This window comes from Electrophorus electricus, unplaced genomic scaffold (genome assembly GCF_041902795.1).
Source record: "Electrophorus electricus isolate QZ-2024a unplaced genomic scaffold, ASM4190279v1 Scaffold331, whole genome shotgun sequence".
Classification (NCBI taxonomy): Eukaryota; Metazoa; Chordata; class Actinopteri; order Gymnotiformes; family Gymnotidae; genus Electrophorus; species Electrophorus electricus.
Genome location: NW_027658618.1, coordinates 1 through 18,544, shown reverse-complemented (window position 1 = coordinate 18,544; position 18,544 = coordinate 1). Strand labels below are relative to the sequence as shown.

The 18,544-nt window shown below is 37.3% G+C and overlaps 1 protein-coding gene across 3 annotated transcripts; it reads right to left on the bottom strand.

Moving 5' to 3' along the window:
• Window positions 1-7,422: 7,422 nt before the first annotated feature.
• Window positions 7,423-15,176, bottom strand: LOC113579237 (adhesion G protein-coupled receptor E3-like). 3 transcript variants are annotated; one of them, XM_081709235.1, is made up of 7 exons: window positions 14,793-15,176; window positions 14,152-14,384; window positions 13,937-14,003; window positions 12,267-12,358; window positions 9,201-9,363; window positions 8,300-8,395; window positions 7,423-7,967 (listed from the first exon to the last, which is right to left on the bottom strand). In XM_081709235.1, the coding sequence occupies exons 2-6, from the start codon at window positions 14,322-14,324 to the stop codon at window positions 8,315-8,317; spliced, it is 576 nt and encodes a 191-aa protein (XP_081565361.1). In that variant the 5' UTR covers window positions 14,325-14,384; window positions 14,793-15,176; the 3' UTR covers window positions 7,423-7,967; window positions 8,300-8,314. The 3 variants fall into 3 exon arrangements, with proteins under 3 accessions (XP_081565361.1, XP_081565362.1, XP_081565360.1); XM_081709236.1 differs by having other exon boundaries at window positions 7,423-8,395; window positions 14,239-14,384; XM_081709234.1 differs by having other exon boundaries at window positions 7,423-8,395; window positions 14,793-15,173.
• Between the last annotated feature and the right edge of the window lie 3,368 nt (window positions 15,177-18,544).

Here is an 18,544-nt window from a genome sequence, read left to right as displayed (position 1 = left end):
ACAACTGAAACATCAGGACACAGATAGATTATGTGTAAATTACAGATTTAAAATTACACTTTAGATTATGTAAATTTACAGAATATATCAAATATATTTGCATACATGCAAACTTTTGACCGGTGGAATATACATACACTATATTGCCAAAAGTATTCAATCACCCATCCAAATCAATGAATTCATGTGTTCCAATCACTTCCATAGCCACAGGTGTATAAAACCAAGCACCTAGGCATGCAGACTGCTTCTACAAACATTTGTGAAAGAATGGGTCACACTCAGGAGCTCAGTGAATTCCACTGTGCTATCGTGATAGGATGCCACCTGTGCAACAAGTCCAGTTATGAAATTTCCTCGTAACTAAATATTCCACAGTCACTTGTCAGTGGTATTATAACAAAGCGATTGGGAACGAGAGCAACTCAGCCACGAAGTGATGGGCAACATAAAATGACAGAGCAGGGTCAGCGGATGCTGAGGCACAGTGTTCAGATCTCCAATTTTCTGCAGAGTCAATCAATACAGACCTCCAAACGTCTTGTGGCCTTCAGATGTATGTTCCTGTTTTCATATTGGTTTTTATTAAAGAAATACTGCAAACACATAAGCACACACAAACCATTTATAAGAAGTTTCTCTAAGCAGTTTTAAAAACACAAGGCCCATATGATATGATTAAACCCATCATAAAAATTACATCAGTCCACAACAATTTAGAAAAGTGCACATGACAATGTAAAAGAGAGAAAAAAATCTTGTACAGAAGTCTTTAGAATGGAAATTGGACCAGCTGATACTCTTTGTAGTAAATAATTTTCAATCAATTAATGATGAAAGTAAAAAAAAAAGAAAATGAGTGGAAAGAAGTGGCAAAAACAGACATGTCACTAAAGGAAACATCAGAGATGGTAATACAGGAAACATCCATTTAATTTTGAGCAAAATAGGATGTGTGGTTAATGAATAGGGCTCTACTAAATTCACAGGAAAATTTGGTTAATTTCATTGACCTGGTTTCTCAAAAATGAGGAATTCCATGCATTTTAAAAGACAAATGGCAACTTTCAAAGCATTTATTAAATAACAGTTAACTACATAGTTAGCTACACTAGTAACTTTAGCCTTGCCAAACAAGACTACCATGCTAAGCTAGTAGCTAATAGCCTGCCCTAATGACTGAGTGGTAACAGTACGTTTAAATTGCAGTGAAGCCAGTCGATTTTCTCTCCACCTTGCATTGATTTCTTAGGAGGCAGGTGGTGGTTGTGTATGAGGAATTATTGGAGTGAGCGTGTTACAAGCAAAGATACTTTGAAATGTTGAACTTTTCTCCATTTTATGTAAATGAGAAGGGAGTTTTTCTGAACAATAGTCAATCACCACTGTGTAGTACATTTCTTCATGTCACCAGAAGACTTGGATGTTGCAGCCATTTTATTGTTTTTAAATTATATTTCCTGTTCTTTGTGTATTTAAGCAACTATGCAATCACTATTCCCTTCGACCCCGATGAAGGCTGAAACATGTTGGTGTAAAATAAAGTGTGGATTTGGTTTCTCCAGTCATCAAGTGTTGCTGCTTTCATTTTTTTCATCATGTCAAGTTGAAATCAGTGTTGTGACAAGATGGCGGGGAGGATTGTCATTGCTGTGTGTGGTTTTCCTCTACTTTTCCTGTACTCCTTTGATTTTCCAGAGACGTTTTAAAAACGTTTCTTAGTGACACACATTTTTAGTGACAATTGGTAGGGTCACATTTATAAGTCGCAGTTACATGGAGTGACCTGTAAAGGGTGTAGATTAGTCAGGAAGGTGCTGTTAATGGGTAAGTCAGACCTGTGGTTGAGCAGAACGTTTCAGAATGTTTTCTTCAATCTCAGACTAACTACTGTTGAATCAAGTCTTTGGAGAGTTTACCAGGTATTGACTTACTACCCAAGCCAAGGCATTTTGGGTTTCTTAATTTTGGATTTTACAACAAAATGGAACTGTGGTGTAATACTCCCCCACGTCTGTGGGGTCTCTCAAATGGTCATCGCTGGAGAGCCTAAAAAAGTATTTTTAGGGGAGAATGATGGTCCATATTAGATCGATATTTCTCAAAAATGTAGAGGAATCCTGGAATTGCACAGATGATACTGATGCTCAAGTGTAACGGGTAGCTCATCTTCTTCTTTCAGTAGGGTGTCCAATAGCCAAATCTGATGCCACTGGCCCTGGGCAGATCTGTGAATGTTGTTCAGTGTGGTACAGAATGCATGGTACAGAGGGTCTGTAGAATTATATCACTGCTGTAGAATCCTGTGTAGCACTGAATGAGGACAAAGTGTAATTACTGATGTAGCTCTCCTGCTGAGGTGGGTAGAGTAGCCAAAATAATAACAAATACTTCATACTCATTTAATATATATATATTTATTGTATTGGTGATTATGTTTCATCTGGCAACAGGTTATTTAACCCTAACTGATGCAGTGAGTAGCTTCTCATTTCTTAAACAACCAGGTCGAAAGACACATCCTGTGGTCGTGGAAAAGATGTTAATCTGTTTCAGAAGGGTCAAATTACTGGCATGCATTAAGCAGAGAAAACATCTAAGGAGATTGCTGAAACTACTAAAATCAGGTTAAGAACTGTCCAATGCATTATTAAAAAGTGGAAGGGCAGTGGGGCAACATCATCTTCGAGGAAGGAATGTGGTCGCAAAACAATCTTGAATAATCATGATCAGCAATCACTTAAACATGTGGTGAAATCAAATCATAGAAAAACAACAGTAGACAGTAATAGTGAAAGTAAGAGCATTTCCACTCGCACAATGCAAAGGGAACTCAAGGGATTGGGACTAAACAGCTGTGTAACCTATGATCTGGGGTTGCTGCACTTGGTCAGGTCTAGGTTCAGCAATGTTATGTGCCCAAAGAATGAGGTCAGCTGACTACCTGAATATACTGAATGACCAGGTTATTCCATCAATGAATTTTTTCTTCCCTTATGGCACGGGTATATTCCAAGATGACAATGCTAGGATTCATCAGGCTCAAATTGTGAAAGAGTGGTTCAGGGAGCATGAGACATCTTTTTCACACATGGATTGGCCACCACAGAGCCCAGACCTGAACCCCATTGAGAATCTTTGGGATGTGCTGGAGAAGACGTTACGCAGTGGTCCAAATCTCCCATCATCGATACAAGATCTTGGGGAAAAATTAATGCAACTCTGGACAGAAATAAATCTTGTGACATTGCAGAAGCTTGTGGAAACGACACCACAGCGAATGCGTGCCATAATCAAAGCTAAAGGCAGTCCAACGAAATATTAGAGTATTTAATAAAATATTAAATATTTTTGGCCAGACAATATACACACACACACACACACACACACACACACACAGCTGCTTTTCTTTGCTCTGGGTCTATAGTTCATATCGGCTAAATATTGTGCATATAAGATAAGTCACAAACATCACATTGGATTTGGTGATAACTGTGATTATTACAATTTCTTGGACTACTCTGAACTTTAGCTCAAGGTCACTTAGTAGATGTTTTACATTTTGTTATATTAACAATGCAATTAGGTAACCAATTAGACCGGCTAGCTAGCTAGATATATTATGTTGCCTAGCTGCCTAGCTAACAGCTGTGCCTGTATGTGTTCAAAAGACCAGTGAAACAGGAGGACTTATTTCTCCTTAATATTAGGAGAAAATATATAATTTAGCATTTGTTTTATATTGTATAATGTATATTGTATAATTTAATAGAATACGTAATTCCCACCCTTAACCCTTATTAGAATAATTTCATAAAAACATCTTGTTAGCGTGCTGTTTGAGACTATAATGTGTGCACAATTATTAGGCAAGTTCTATTTTTGAGGATTCATTTTATTATTGAACAAATACAGTGCTCTTGGTCAATCCAAAATGTTAATAAACCTGAAACCTGAATATTTAAGAAAGTAAAAGTGAAGTTTTAGCTTTCTTAGGAAAATATCTATGTGTGCATAATTATTGGGCAACTATTACTGTGCAGAATTATTATGCACCTAAATGAAAAATAGAAATTTACCCATCTGACTTGTTTATTTTCATCTGTTAAAGTGACAATAATAAACAAACAACATACAAATAAAAACATTTACAAAAAACATTTCTGACATTTTAAAAAAATCAGTGACCAATATAGCCACTGTCTTATTCAATAATAGTCATAAGCCTTCTATTCATGGGGTCTGTCAGTTTTTTAATCTGTTTACAATCTGTGACGGGCGAGGGAGGGGCCATACCGTGACACAATCACCTTTGTGCAGGAGCAGCTGCAGCCTCCCAGACACGGTTCAGAAATCTGTATTGTTTTCCTTCACCATAAATCTCCCAGAAGTTCCAGAAGTTCAAATTATTTTTAATCTTTAAGGCCTTTACTGGCTAGACATGAAGTGGAGTACTTCGATGCATGCAATGGAGCATTGTCCTGCATAAAAATCATGGTCTTCTTGAAAGGTGCAGACTTTTTTCTGTTCCACTGTTTGAAGAAGGTTTCTAAAAACTGGCAGTAGGTTTGGGAGTTTATTTTAAGTCCATCGTAAAAAAAAAAAAGGGCCAATTAGCTCATCTTTAATAATACCAACCCATAATAGTGTCCCACCTCCACCTTCCTGGTGAGTCGAAGTGGAGCTCTGTGCCCATTACTGATCCAGCAAAAGGCCCATCCATCTGGTCTTTCATCAGTCCATAAATCCTTTGAAAAATTTGTCTTCAGATATTTCTTGGCCCAGTCTTGACGTTTCACCTTATGTATGTTGTTCAGTGGTTGTTGGTTTATAGCCTTCTTTACCTTGGTCATGTCTGTGAGTACTGAAAACCTTGTACTCCTGGGCACTCAAGGTGGATTACAGTTCTGGAATATAACAGCACTGGAGGATAATGATTTCCAGGTCACTTCATGATTCATTCTTCTCAAATCTTTGACAGTTAATCTGCATCTTTTTTTCCTCAACACGTTTCATGCAAACCTGTGGACTATTTGCAACAAAACGTTTGATGGTTCTGTGATCACACCCCAATAACTTACTAATTGTAAGAGTGCTGCATCCCTTTGAATGACTTTTTACAATGTTTGACTTTTTGCTTGAGGAAATTAAGCTGCCTAATAATTATGCACACCTTGATATAGGGTGTTGATTTCCTTAGGCCACACCCTCTCACATTACACAAATACACATCACCTGATATGCTTAAATCCAATAAGCATTCAAGTTTATATAGCTTGGAGTTGGAAAATATGCAAAAAGATTATGAGATGATAAAAATATTATCTTGCCTAATATTTGTGCACACATTGTAAGATGAACTCAGATCATTTTGATATAAGTTAACAGCTGCATGTGTTTCTCTTCTTGCGTGGTCGCCTAGAGCTCAAGTCTCTTACAGAACTTCAGGAGGTTGACTGACTGTACCAAGTGAGTCCTGATCATCACACTGATATGTGCATTACATTAAGACTGGAAGCAGCATTTGGAGCACAAACACCCAGCTGTATAGACCTAAGAACCTTGTTTAAAAGGTTTACTTGCTATCACAGCTTTAAAGATGACTCTGATAAGTGTACAACCATTTACAACGCATTCAGTTTCCCTCAAGTAAACACAAGAAACAAGAAACAAGGTAGAAAAACAACTTAGAATAACTTACTATAAAATATTTGGTTAACCATCAACTCAAATTGTGCTTTATGTCTACAAGAGTAAATAATCCTATTTATTCTTCTTTTGTAACTTTCTAAACAAAAAAAAATGGCTACCTCAAATTTCAAGTATTTATTTAGTTATTTGTTATTATCAAAGAATTCTGTTTGAAATGAATAACTCACTGGAGTGTGTTTCAGGGGAGATTTTACTCATTTTGCATAGATCACAAAGGACACAGCAGCAAGTTCTGAAACAGATTAAAAACAGCAAGTAAAAAGGGCTGCATCAAAATTATTATTATTATTATTACTGTTGTTGTTGTTGTTGTTGTTGCTCTTATTGTTGTTGTTTTATTGTTGTTGTTATCTTAAAGTATAGCTATGTATTTTGTACCCATAATAAATAACAAGTATATGCATTTGTTAGGTGGTTAGTATCAATATCATTTAGTTTGAAATATTTAAGTACGTATCTCCCCAAAGTGCCCCAGGGCTGTGCTGCACTGCTTCTGCAAGTGGTCTGCTTATAAGGCAGAAGTCCCGCCACGTCTTCCCCAAACAAGGTTTCTGATTGTTGGGACATATATTACTTGCAGCAGGACAAACTAGCTACTAACAAAGTAGCTACTAGCAACACAGAGAGTATGCTGAACATGAAACCCAAGCAAGTCATACAATATCCAACAAGCAAACTAACAAACACAGATCTTAAAAACAGCACTCAACAAGGGATAACTAGACTCAGGTGAATGCAATCAGGGTGGAGGACTAAACAAGGAGGCAGAACAGAGCAAAACCAAAACAAAGAAGCACATGGAAGGCTATCGCCAATGGAAGCGAGATGTCCAGGGATGGGAATACCTGACAAGCCAACATAAATAATCTTGTATATTTCACCAAAAAACAAACAAAAAACAAATAATTGGTTTAGCATTGGAAGGGAATAAAAGCATTTTCAGGTTGATGACACTATTAACAGCAGCATTTAGACAGGGCCTATGATTAATCCATATCCAATCAACCATTACTAAACTATTGAAAAGTACTGAATGATGCTGTCACAGATGACAGTCCCTCTCCTGCAAGCTCCTCAATATTAATCAGCATTCCCCTACTTATACCGTATTAATGATCATCACCTGTTGTAGTAAAGAAACACCATCACTTTGTTCTGTGTGAGGTCTTGTTGATTTTCTTGCATTTCTGAGCTATCCTAGTTCTTAGTGGTTGTTGTTTGTAGAATTTTTACTGTTTTTTAGATTAGTTCTTTGGATTTTGTCTGCCACTTTAAACCTGTCTTCTGGCTCTTAATAAACTCACACTTGGTCTATATGTTCTGAGCTTGTGTGTTACATTTGCATAGTGACTACAGTGTTTCATTTGTTTATAACAGCAATCAATACACCTCCTAAGCAGGAACACACATTATTTACATTAAGTTGTTGAATGTCACTTAAGTATAGAAATGTGGTATTCTCCATGATCTCCTTTTTCCATGTTTCTCCTCCTTTCAAAGTTTTGTATCTCTTTACATTTACACAAGTTTCTTTACATTCAGTGTCAAAGTCAACATAGTGATTTGAAGCTGAATGGTTTGAATTACTTGCGTGAGGGCAGCTACTTTCAATGCACTGATGCATAGACAATATAATCTTTTAGATTTTGGTGCATAATGGATTTATGATATATGGAAATACAACAGCAAGAAGAACAACAACAAGAGCATTAATACATTTTATTTCACTACTTTAAGTAAAGTGTGACGCTGGCAGCACAGAGGGAGCAAGAGGCAAGTTTGCTAGAAAGTGCTCATTATATATTTTGTATATACATACAAGATCATGAAGACAATTAAACAAAAGATAGCAAACAGATTTTGAAGATCATGATCACTGTAAAATCTTTACAAAACTCTTTTTGAAGCTTTACTGATGCACAGATGATACCTCCTTACCTTAGTTGTGTGTCAATTACATATGTGCTTGTATAGCTTTACTTTATTCACATAATCTATTGTATACTATCAAAACTGTAAAATATCCAGATCCACCACAATACCAGGGAGGGACCATGTATATTTTGTACAAAGACAATAAAATTACTTTTCACACACACTTAAAAAAAAAGATTGCGATCACTCTCATCCTGGTGGGAGTGTGAGAGGATTCTGCTAGCTTCCTGCTGTACACTGCTAATAGACCTTTTGGGATAAGACAGAGAAGAGAGTGCTGCACTAATCCCATCACCTCGACACACTAGTGGAAGAAGTTTCTATAAGAATAAGAGAACATTGCAGACTTTAGAAATATTAGACCTATAGCAGAGTGGGGAATCACATTACATTGGTCCTCTGGGTAAAAGCATCTAGGTTATTTAAACTATTATTTAACTTTTTGCTTCTAATGTGAAACATTTTATTTTCAATATTTGAAAATGTCCAAAAGCTGTATATTGTTTCACAGGTTCCCTGTTCAATGCTTCATGTAACAGCTTGATTGTATGGAGAGTAAATGAGAATTTGAGTGTATGGAGACTAAATGAGAATTTGTTCTCAGTCACATAATAAAATGTAATAAAATGCTGACAGAATTTGTAAGACCCACAGACAAATTATGTAATCATGTCATCTGGACTTCTGTTATGGTGCTTTCACTGGGGATAAACAAAACACCAATCAACTTCTTGTACTGTTGTCTGACCTGGAAATAGATGAGACAGGGAGCAGGCAACATCATTCAACATGTTACGTTGCATCACTAGACTGGTTTTATCAGTAGACTGACAAATATATGCCACTCATAATCTGAAATCAGATGAAATTTTAGCCCTCCCTCTGTATTCACTGGACTGATTTACAAGTAAGCAAAATATTAAGACAAACTAATTTAGCATATAAGAGACAGGTTTTTGCTTCACAGTGTTATAAGTCTAAGTAATTTGGTGAAAAGGTATGTCAACAGCATGAAAAGAGGAGGATACCAGCACAGATTGAATGGCATGGACTGAGGAAGTCAACACATATTTTTGTGAGAAAATATGAGAGGTAATACATTTAATTTTCATAGGAAAGAGGGATGAAAATGACAAAAAAAGAGTGCAGGCTACAATGTCCTGGAATTTTAGGTGGCATGTCCAGAAAAATGGTAATAAATCTAGTAGAATGCAACTCTTTGGCTTAACATAAAGTTTAAATAAACTGAACTTGATGTGAATTAAAAAGATGCTACAAATTTGATAAGTAATGTTTCCATTCGGTGCAGAGCTGTAACTAGGATAATCTGGGCAAAAATAAATACTATCCCCTCACAAACTCCTGTGGTCTTTTTCCTTGCTCCGTTAAAAAGTGAACAGTTCTCTGGAATATTCAGTTGTGTATGGTTTCCCCACTGCTAGACATCAAATCAGCTCTGAGTAAGTAAGAAATGGATGCTGCATTGTAGTGACACGTGACAGATTTGTAAGTGAGACAGCCAAGTCTCTTAAACACAGCAGGTGATGACTGACCTCTTGGTTGAGGACACAGTGGACCAGGAAGATGAAGGTGCCCTGCTGGGAGTTGAGGACCAGGAAGAGGATCTCCACCACCTTACTGCTGCTTGTGAATGGCCCCAGGATCCAGGGACATCCCAGGATGATACACTGGGCTATGGTTTTAAATGCAATGGTCCTAAAGACAGAGAGACATAGAGAAAGAAAGAGAGAGAGAGAGAGCAATTATTAGCTTATAATTTTATCCATTACTAAAATATCCTCTACTACAGAGTAACTAAACTATTAACTATTAATTATAGTGTCATTAACATAGTAAAATGTATAAAAAGACCCCTGATACATAATGAAAACAAGTATCAGTCTGCACAGCGTAAGCACAGAGTATATACAGAATATCAAACTATTTGTCACATTCGCCCCTCCCTCCTCTGTTTAGTTATTGGTTTTGTTTCCTTGTGCTTCCTTGTTTTGGTTTCTGTGGGTTCCACCCCCGGTTAGTATCTCCACATTATTTTTATTACATGTGTCTTGTTTGTCCTAGTTACTCTCTGTATATAACCCTCATGTGGTCATTTTGTCTTTGTGCAGTCTCGTTTACTCATGTTACATCGCGGAGCCATTTGTCATAGTGTTTGTTTCTCTGGTTTGTTGGATCTCTGCCAGTTTTTGGATTGCTCTCTTTGCCTGTTCTCCATCTGTTTTGTTTGTTTCATTGACTGATTTCTGGATTTTATCCCTGGCTTTCACTTTAAATTATGTCTGTGCAATTCACTTTTTCTCTAATAAAGCTGCAATCAGCTGACAAAAAGCAACTCCATCTCTGTACGTGCTGGGATTGTTACACTATTGCTACTCAATATGCCATACTGTAATTAATGGTATTGTTACACTGTAATTGTAACAGTGACTATGTCAAATGTTACTGATTGTTTTATTCTAAATATGAACTATATGATATCCAAATGTTACAATATAATGTGCTGTCTTCCTCTACCTGCAGCCTTCTTGGTCTTGACCATCATACTGAGTGGGGGAGATGTAGTAGGAGCTGCAGCTCTTGCTCCTGCAGTTAAACCTAAGGTAACCCCAACACCCCTCACAGAAGGTCAAGATGCTTTGGAATGCTAGTCCCTGCTTTACTGCCTGACCGGACTTTCAACCCTGGCACAACCCACTCTGACCAGAACTCTTTTGGCTCTACTAAAAAGGGCACTCCACTGCCTTGTCAGGTCTTCAAAGCGACTTTGTAAGGAATGTTTATTACTCTGCATGGACACGTGGCCCAAAACTTAATGACCCAAGATCTGGGCTGAGGCACTGATAGAACATAAATACTCTGCTGGGAATTTAAGGATTTCTTCACAATCCAGAATGCATAGATCAGGAAAATTGGAATTTGGAATTTGACCTTTCCCATACGAAAGTTTTTCTCGCAAGCATGGCAACGAGACCAGATTTATAAATGGATAATAACGTCATTGAATTTCCATGAGTACAACAAGATTTTATAGTTGATACTGACTGTAAAGACAATGGATCCATAGTGCCTCTCAGTGACTATAACAGACTGCCCCATCTGGACTTATTAACCATGTATGGCCAACAATGCATTGTGATATACATAACATTCTCAGTACAACCTCAATTCTGAGTGAGATCGAACTAGCTATCATCGCCGAACTGTTATGAAACCCGCTCTCACTAAATTTGCTAACTTCATGAAATTATTATATCCATTCCTAAACCCTTTAATTCTATTGTTTGCATACTACCCTTTATACGTGTGTTACTTAGTGATTACTTCCACATCTCAAGTATAATAGACATAGGAAGCTTGTTTAAATGAATTATACTAGGACAGTACAATATGTTTGTAATAATCATGCTTTCTATCTTTCTCTATCTTTCTCTTCTGTGCTCTTATATCTGTATTTTCCATTAATATGCTATCTCAAGGTGTTTAGCACGTTGCACTACCCTGCGATATTTCTGTCCAGGTTAATATTTCCTCCCCTCATTAGTCCATATAATAACAGGAATCTCCTCTGTAACGCTGCTGGCCCGAGTGCCGCAGTGCGCGGGGCAGGACGCACAGACCTCCTCGATCATGTGGGACATTTATTAACATGAAACACACACTACACGACAGCCACTTACAAAAATTGACAGTGAACATGATTACACGGTTTTACATTTAGCAAAGTACACACTAACAAAGGTGATCACACAAACACAGACGTTACGGCTATCGCAAATAGTTACAATGACGGATGTTGACGTTAAACGACTTACGTAGCGACAATGACCAACAAACAAAGTTCATGTGGACATGGGTTTAAATAGACCCAGCAACGCTTGACAAAGCCTGTGCACATGTGTGCAATTTCAGGGGGGTGCGGTTACTAAACAGATAAACAATACACCTGTGGATTCCCCGCACGCGGCGGACCGTGCCACGTGACAACCTGTATTATGGGGAAGGAGCAGTGCGTGACATCCTCCCTTTCAGGCAACCTTCCAGTAGTTAGATTTGTTTGCTCTTTGGGTAGGATAGTCTTATCTTAGTTAGCACCATAGCTAATCAGTTCTCTGGCTTACACTAAAGTTCTACCTCTATGATTTGTGTTCTTTCCTTTTATTGTTTTCTTTATTATTATTATTAGTAGTAGTATTTGATTTATTTCCTTTATCTCTTCATTCCCCTTTCATTTATCCCACAGCTGTCATTCATTAGAGATTCTGTACACCCGAGTCTGCTATAGTAGCCTATAACACCTGTCTCACAACATCAATAATTTGTTTATTCATTAATCAATAAACTTCACATTTTTTCATCAAATATACTTGGCAAGTATATTTGAATCAGTGGTATTTGGTCACTGCACAAAATATGAACTAATTGAGAAATGAGACTGATGTTAATAAATCTTCGGTTTTTCACAGGTATTAGTTATTAGATATTAGTTAGATTAGTTTTTCCCTATGTGTATAGGGCAGTGCCCCCTTCCAATAATTCATAAAATTATGCATTTTTGATACACAATATAATGTGCTTCAAAATAATGTGTGGTTTGTTACCTCATCTGTTTAATCTGGGAAACGTCACTGTTCAGGCGTGTCAGAGCGACCATGATACTGAAGATGATTAAGCTGAACAGGATCGTGTTGCACTGTAATTGCAATGAAACATTACTGAGTTAATACTACAGAAGTGTAACCAAATCACACTAATCAAACCAAAAGGATTATTTTCTCCAGTATTCAAGAGTAGCTACTGACTATTTAATTCAGGCAAAGCGAAAGTAAGTACAAAGTATTGGTTAAAACTGTTCATCCCTAGTTTAGTTGATGATCACAAAATTTTAGAACAATGCTAGCTTTGAATTTAGATTTATTTAAAATAAATATTACAATAAAATAAATATTTTCAATAGTTTTATTGTACAGAAAATGCAAAATAGATTCAATTCAAATTTGTGTAAAATGGTAGAAGTAGCCAGTTGCTTGTGGCTAAGATCAGTCAGTAGAACTTTACTGATAATTGGTCAAATCAAACACATAGTCAAAGCCCAATGGGAAGTCAGGACTGGCACAAGATAAATCACAAACCAAGGGGACATCCAGAGAGAAAAAAAAATAGTTGAAAAGCCATTGAGCAAAAAAGACATTGAAAAAGTCAAAAGGGCAAACTGGGACAAACCACCCAGTATGCTCAGTGGCAATACCGCACTATGAAGGAATGGAAGTGTCACGAATGGCCACCCTCCTGGTGTCCCTGTTGTCAGGGTTTCCCTGTCGTCTCTTTTCCTGTACTCCCTCGTTCCGCTCCTTAGTTTCACTTTCTCCGCCTCTCATCTGTTCCTTGATTCCAGTCCTTGTTTTGGTTCTCCCAGTTCTCACGTTCACCTGAGTCTGTTTAGTGCCTAGTGGTCCTGATTATTGAAGCCCTGTATTTTTGGCTCCCAGGTGGTTGGTTATGTTGGGAAGTCTGCTTTGTTCTGTGGTGTTTAAATTCCACTCGCTACATTGTCGTCACTCTTGCTTTTCCATTTGTCTGGTTCATGTGTTGTTCTACCTCTACGTGTTCCCCTTGCCCCTGTTCATTTTGCCCTCAGTGATTGTGTTTTTCCTCATTTAATAAACCGCACCCCTGTACCTCTCGCCTGTTCCTATGGGACTCATTACAGGAAGTAAACAGTATTTAAGGGTGAGGTGAAAATTAGAAACATGTGATACATATTCAGGGAATGTTGACCTGAAAAGGTTCCTGATTGTAAACCAAAAGATTGGTTTTAGCTTGAAAAAGTAGGTACCTGGTTGCCTTGTATTTTGGAGTTAACTGTGCCTTCAATACTAGGTTAACAAAATGATATGTTTTATATTCTGTTTTATAATTAAAGTTCGAATTGCATTTCAAAATCTTAAGGCAGACAGATTACTCGTTTTTGTTTTCAGGTGGAATGAGCATCTTGATCGTCTGCAATGTCCCCTGGACTGTGTGGGGTTAAAAGCTTAAAGCTGCAAAGCATGTCCATGAAATACATTTAGATGTAGTACTTGCTATCATTTTATCAAACTAAATAATTAACCACTACTTTGGCACATGTACCAAACCCTAATCTAGTTAATACTTAGATCTTGAGGGACTGTGAATAATAAGGTTATCAGGGAGGGGGAGAGGCTTCAGAAAGCATAATAAATGCTCCATCATTTAAAGGCCATTGTGGAATCAGTTCATCAGCACTTACTGCAAGAATGAAATAAACTGGACCCAGGAAACTCCAGATGAAACCCCTGTCCTCCTTAAGCCAGCATCTACAGAGGAAAGAACAGACAACAGAAACAGCTGTCTGATGTTCTTACTATGAAAACACATCAGTAGACCTGACTAGATAAAGGTACCATATTTAACTCTCTCCTCCTCAACCTGATTAAACTTCCTCCAAATGCTCTCCACACTCACTTGTCACTTCCATATCCATTAGGCCCCAGTGCTGCAGACATGCCCACCACAATCAAAGAACTCCCATATCCAATCACAATCAAACACCTCATTATAAGTGCCTCCTTCTGCTTTGATCTGATCTTTGATAGGCTCTTTACAGTGATAAAGAGAAGCACAGCCTCAATGAACATCCACACAAACGCAGAGAGAAAGAGGAAGTGCAGAACACCTGCCAACAGTGCACACACCAGCTGAGAGAGAGAGAGAGAGAGAGAGAGAGAGAGAGAGAGAGAGAATAATTACAAAACAATGCTATTATAATTTGTGTTTCCAGTTTATCTATATATATATATATATATATATATATATATATATATATATATATATATATATATATATATATATATATATATATCACATTGTTATGTAAACTGTTGAAATCACATTATGAAACTCTAAACTCAAAAAAGAAAGTAATCAGGCTACCAAAAATTAAGTAAACTTAAAGTAGAAAGTGAACATAATTTATATCTAAATTATTGGTCTGTTAACTTTTTGAGGTACAATTACTCAAAAACTGTAAGGTTGCTGGGTTACTTGTTTTTTAAAATCTGAAACATAAATAATATTTTACAGTCTATGTGGATAATTGTGCTCACCTGTTTGGGTTGTATGTACTGCAGGAAGTGTTGTGTGAGCAGGAAGAGGAGGTGAGCCAGCAGTAGGCTTATACACAGGTTGATCAGAGCAGGGTTTGTCACTCTCGGGTTCCCACGGAAAATGGCAAAGGTCAACAGAGCCAAGCTCAGGAACACCAGCCCTACTGCTACAAATGTCGTATTTAGCAGCACTATGAGTTGATCACTCTAAAAAGAAATGAAACAAAACAACAACAACAACAACAGAAAAACAGCAATCCATCAAATTTCTTAAATATTGTCTGTTTTAAAATGTTGACACTGCAATCAACATGGCACTTCTTGCTCATTATAGAGGAATAGGGGACCTAGGTAGAAATGCTAGGAGTTTCATAACTTGATATACATTGTGTCCATGATATGTGTCTGAACAATGACAATCATCAAATACTAGTGTAAGGGTGCAGACTACGGCCTGACATTCTGCTAGTCTGATATCTGTGGCATGACGTTCATGACATTCATTAAACAGTATAAATATGTCACTTCCAACCAGAGACAACCAGGTCTTTGGCTAGCAAATCGTTTCTAGTAAAGGACCGTATAAACTCATATAAAATAATTTTAATGTGCCTTTCTGAAAAGAGGTTAGCAGAAGGCAGTACTGTATCTGCTCTCAATGAACAGGGTCAGGGTTAGGGCATTATGTCTTGGTGAAGAACAGGCTCAGGGTTAGGGTATTATGTCTTGGTGATGAACAGGGTCAGGATTAGGGTATTATGTCTTGGTGATGAACAGGGTCAGGATTAGGGTATTATGTCTTGGTGATGAACAGGGTCAGGGTTAGGGTATTATGTCTTGGTGATGAACAGGGTCAGGGTTAGGGTGTTATGTCTTGGTGATGAACAGGGTCAGGGTTAGGGTATTACATCTTTGTGATGAACAGGGTCAGGGTTAGGGTATTATGTCTTGGTGATGAACAGGGTCAGGGTTAGGGTATAATGTCTTGGTGATGAACAGGGTCAGGATTAGGGTATTATGTCTTGGTGATGAACAGGGTCAGGATTAGAGTATTATGTCTTGGTGATGAACAGGGTCAGGGTTAGGGTATTATGTATTAGAGATGAACAGGGTCAGGGTTAGGGTATTATGTCTTGGTGATGAACAGGCTCAGGGTTAGGGTATTATGTCTTGGGGATGAACAGGGTCAGGGTTAGGGTATTATGTCTTGGTGATGAACAGGGTCAGGATTAGAGTATTATGTCTTGGTGATCAACAGGGTCAGGATTAGGGTATTATGTCTTGGTGATCAACAGGGTCAGGATTAGGGTATTATGTCTTGGTGATGAACAGGGTCAGGATTAGAGTATTATGTCTTGGTGATGAACAGGGTCAGGGTTAGGGTATTATGTATTAGAGATGAACAGGGTCAGGGTTAGGGTATTATGTCTTGGTGATGAACAGGGTCAGGATTAGGGTATTATGTCTTGGTGATGAACAGGGTCAGGATTAGGGTATTATGTCTTGGTGATGAACAGGGTCAGGGTTAGGGTATTATGTCTTGGTGATGAACAGGGTCAGGGTTAGGGTATTATGTATTAGAGATGAACAGGGTCAGGGTTAGGGTATTATGTCTTGGTGATGAACAGGCTCAGGGTTAGGGTATTATGTCTTGGTGATGAACAGGCTCAGGGTTAGGGTATTATGTCTTGGTGATGAACAGGCTCAGGGTTAGGGTATTATGTCTTGGGGATGAACAGGGTCAGGGTCTTTTCAATACTTGCATTTTATGTTGAAAACATGCTTATAGAATCCTTCTTTTAATAATTTGCAGATCTTCAAAATATTGTGCAAAGTTCATCGATGACTTTTTTGAAATACTGTAACATTTCCTGTGACTGACAAGTTTTATCATAAGTGATGATTTTAAAGTCCACATAACACCAAAGAACTTTCTATTTTATTTGAAATGTTCATATTGCATATTGGTGACCTGCAGAACCAGATTCTAGATTTACTCATTTCTAAGTTTATCAACATTTCTTACATTATTGTTAAGGATTTGGAATTTTTTGTGTTTTCTTTGACATACTGATCTTTCTAGAGCCTTAGTCCAGCTATGCTTTGTTTCAAAAAATGTACATAAATGAGAGTACATGTGATAAATTCATAAAGACTACAGCTGTGTCACCATCCACAAGATCAGACTCCACTGATGTCTCCTAGATCACTTCAACTTGAACATTTTAATTGTCATGGATGCTTTTGCCCTGTTAAAACCTACAATGACTAAGGTTAAACAGAAAGCTCCAAGGAGAAACGTCATGATAAAGAGAGTACAGAACAGCTGGGTATAAGTGGAGAAACAACAAACAATCAATTACAACACCTATATACAAAGCCTTTCTACTTTAATCAACTACAACACCTATAAACAAAACCTTTCTACTTTAATCTTGTGTTAGGTGGAGCTAGACAGTTTCTTCTCTCTAAGTTGATGGAAACATGAAAAATACCCACATTCTGTTTGTCATGGAAGAAAAGCTAACAATGCCCTAAAGCAGATAATCACATATCTCCTCTCCAGTAATGAATTTGTGATTATACTGTGATTATACGATCAATACCTCACCGTCAAATAATGAGACAATGCAATGCCACCCCAGAACAAACCAGTTATTAATATAAATGACCTTAAAATACTTAAACCATCTTAAACCATCTGCATATTGTCTTGATACTAATAAATGACTTTATCAAAAACAAATTTAAATCTGTAACTGCTGATCTGCTTCAACAAGTTAATGTATTATGCCTATTCAGCCATATTCCATAAATGACTGAAAACCGATGCAATTAGGCTACTGTTGAAAATGAAAACTCTTGATGTTTCATTACTTAACAACTATAGCACTGTCTCAGATCTTTCTTTTATAAGTGACATAATAGAGAAAGTAGTGTATAATCAACTAAACAAATTTTTAAATGTAATTTGTCATCTTCACAATTTCCAATCAGGTTTCTGCCCACACCATAGCAAAGAGACTGCCCTAATTAAGGTACTAAATTATAAAAGCCCCTATACTGGCTCGTAAGTATTACTAGATCTTGGTGCTACATTTGACACTGTAGAGCAAAAAGTACTTTTGGCAGGAAAACTGAATAAGGCTATCAGGAACTGTCCTCCAATTATTTGGGATTTATTTAGAAAGTATTATTTAGTAAGTATTTATTTATTATTTTGTCAGGATTGGGAGTTATGAATCTGACAGGAGAGCTGTAACCTGGAATCCTCAGGGATTAATTCTGGGCCCCATTTTATTCAATCTATATATGCTCCCATCAAATTCTACAACACACACACTCACACACACACACACACACACACACACACACATAATTTCACAAATATTTCACAGATATACTTGGCTTTCTCATTGGCTGATTACACCCTAAATTTAGTCCACATCTTTTTAGGGATCTAAAAACTAAACTAAAACTAAAAACACCTAGTCATAAATCTAGCAGGTATTATAAGTGTAGATCTCCCTTTTACAAGCCACAATTAATTAATCACCAAAATATCTTTCTATCATCTTAAGTATACAGCCAAAATCAAAAATGTAATGTCCCAACGAGCATTGTGAATTTCAACAACCCTTGAGTAGGCCACTTTCAACCACCAGAGAAAGGTACAGAGTAGCATGGAAGAAAGCATGGGCAATCAGCCATTCCTGTCCTCTTGGCTCTTTAAGAAATGATTGAAATGATTT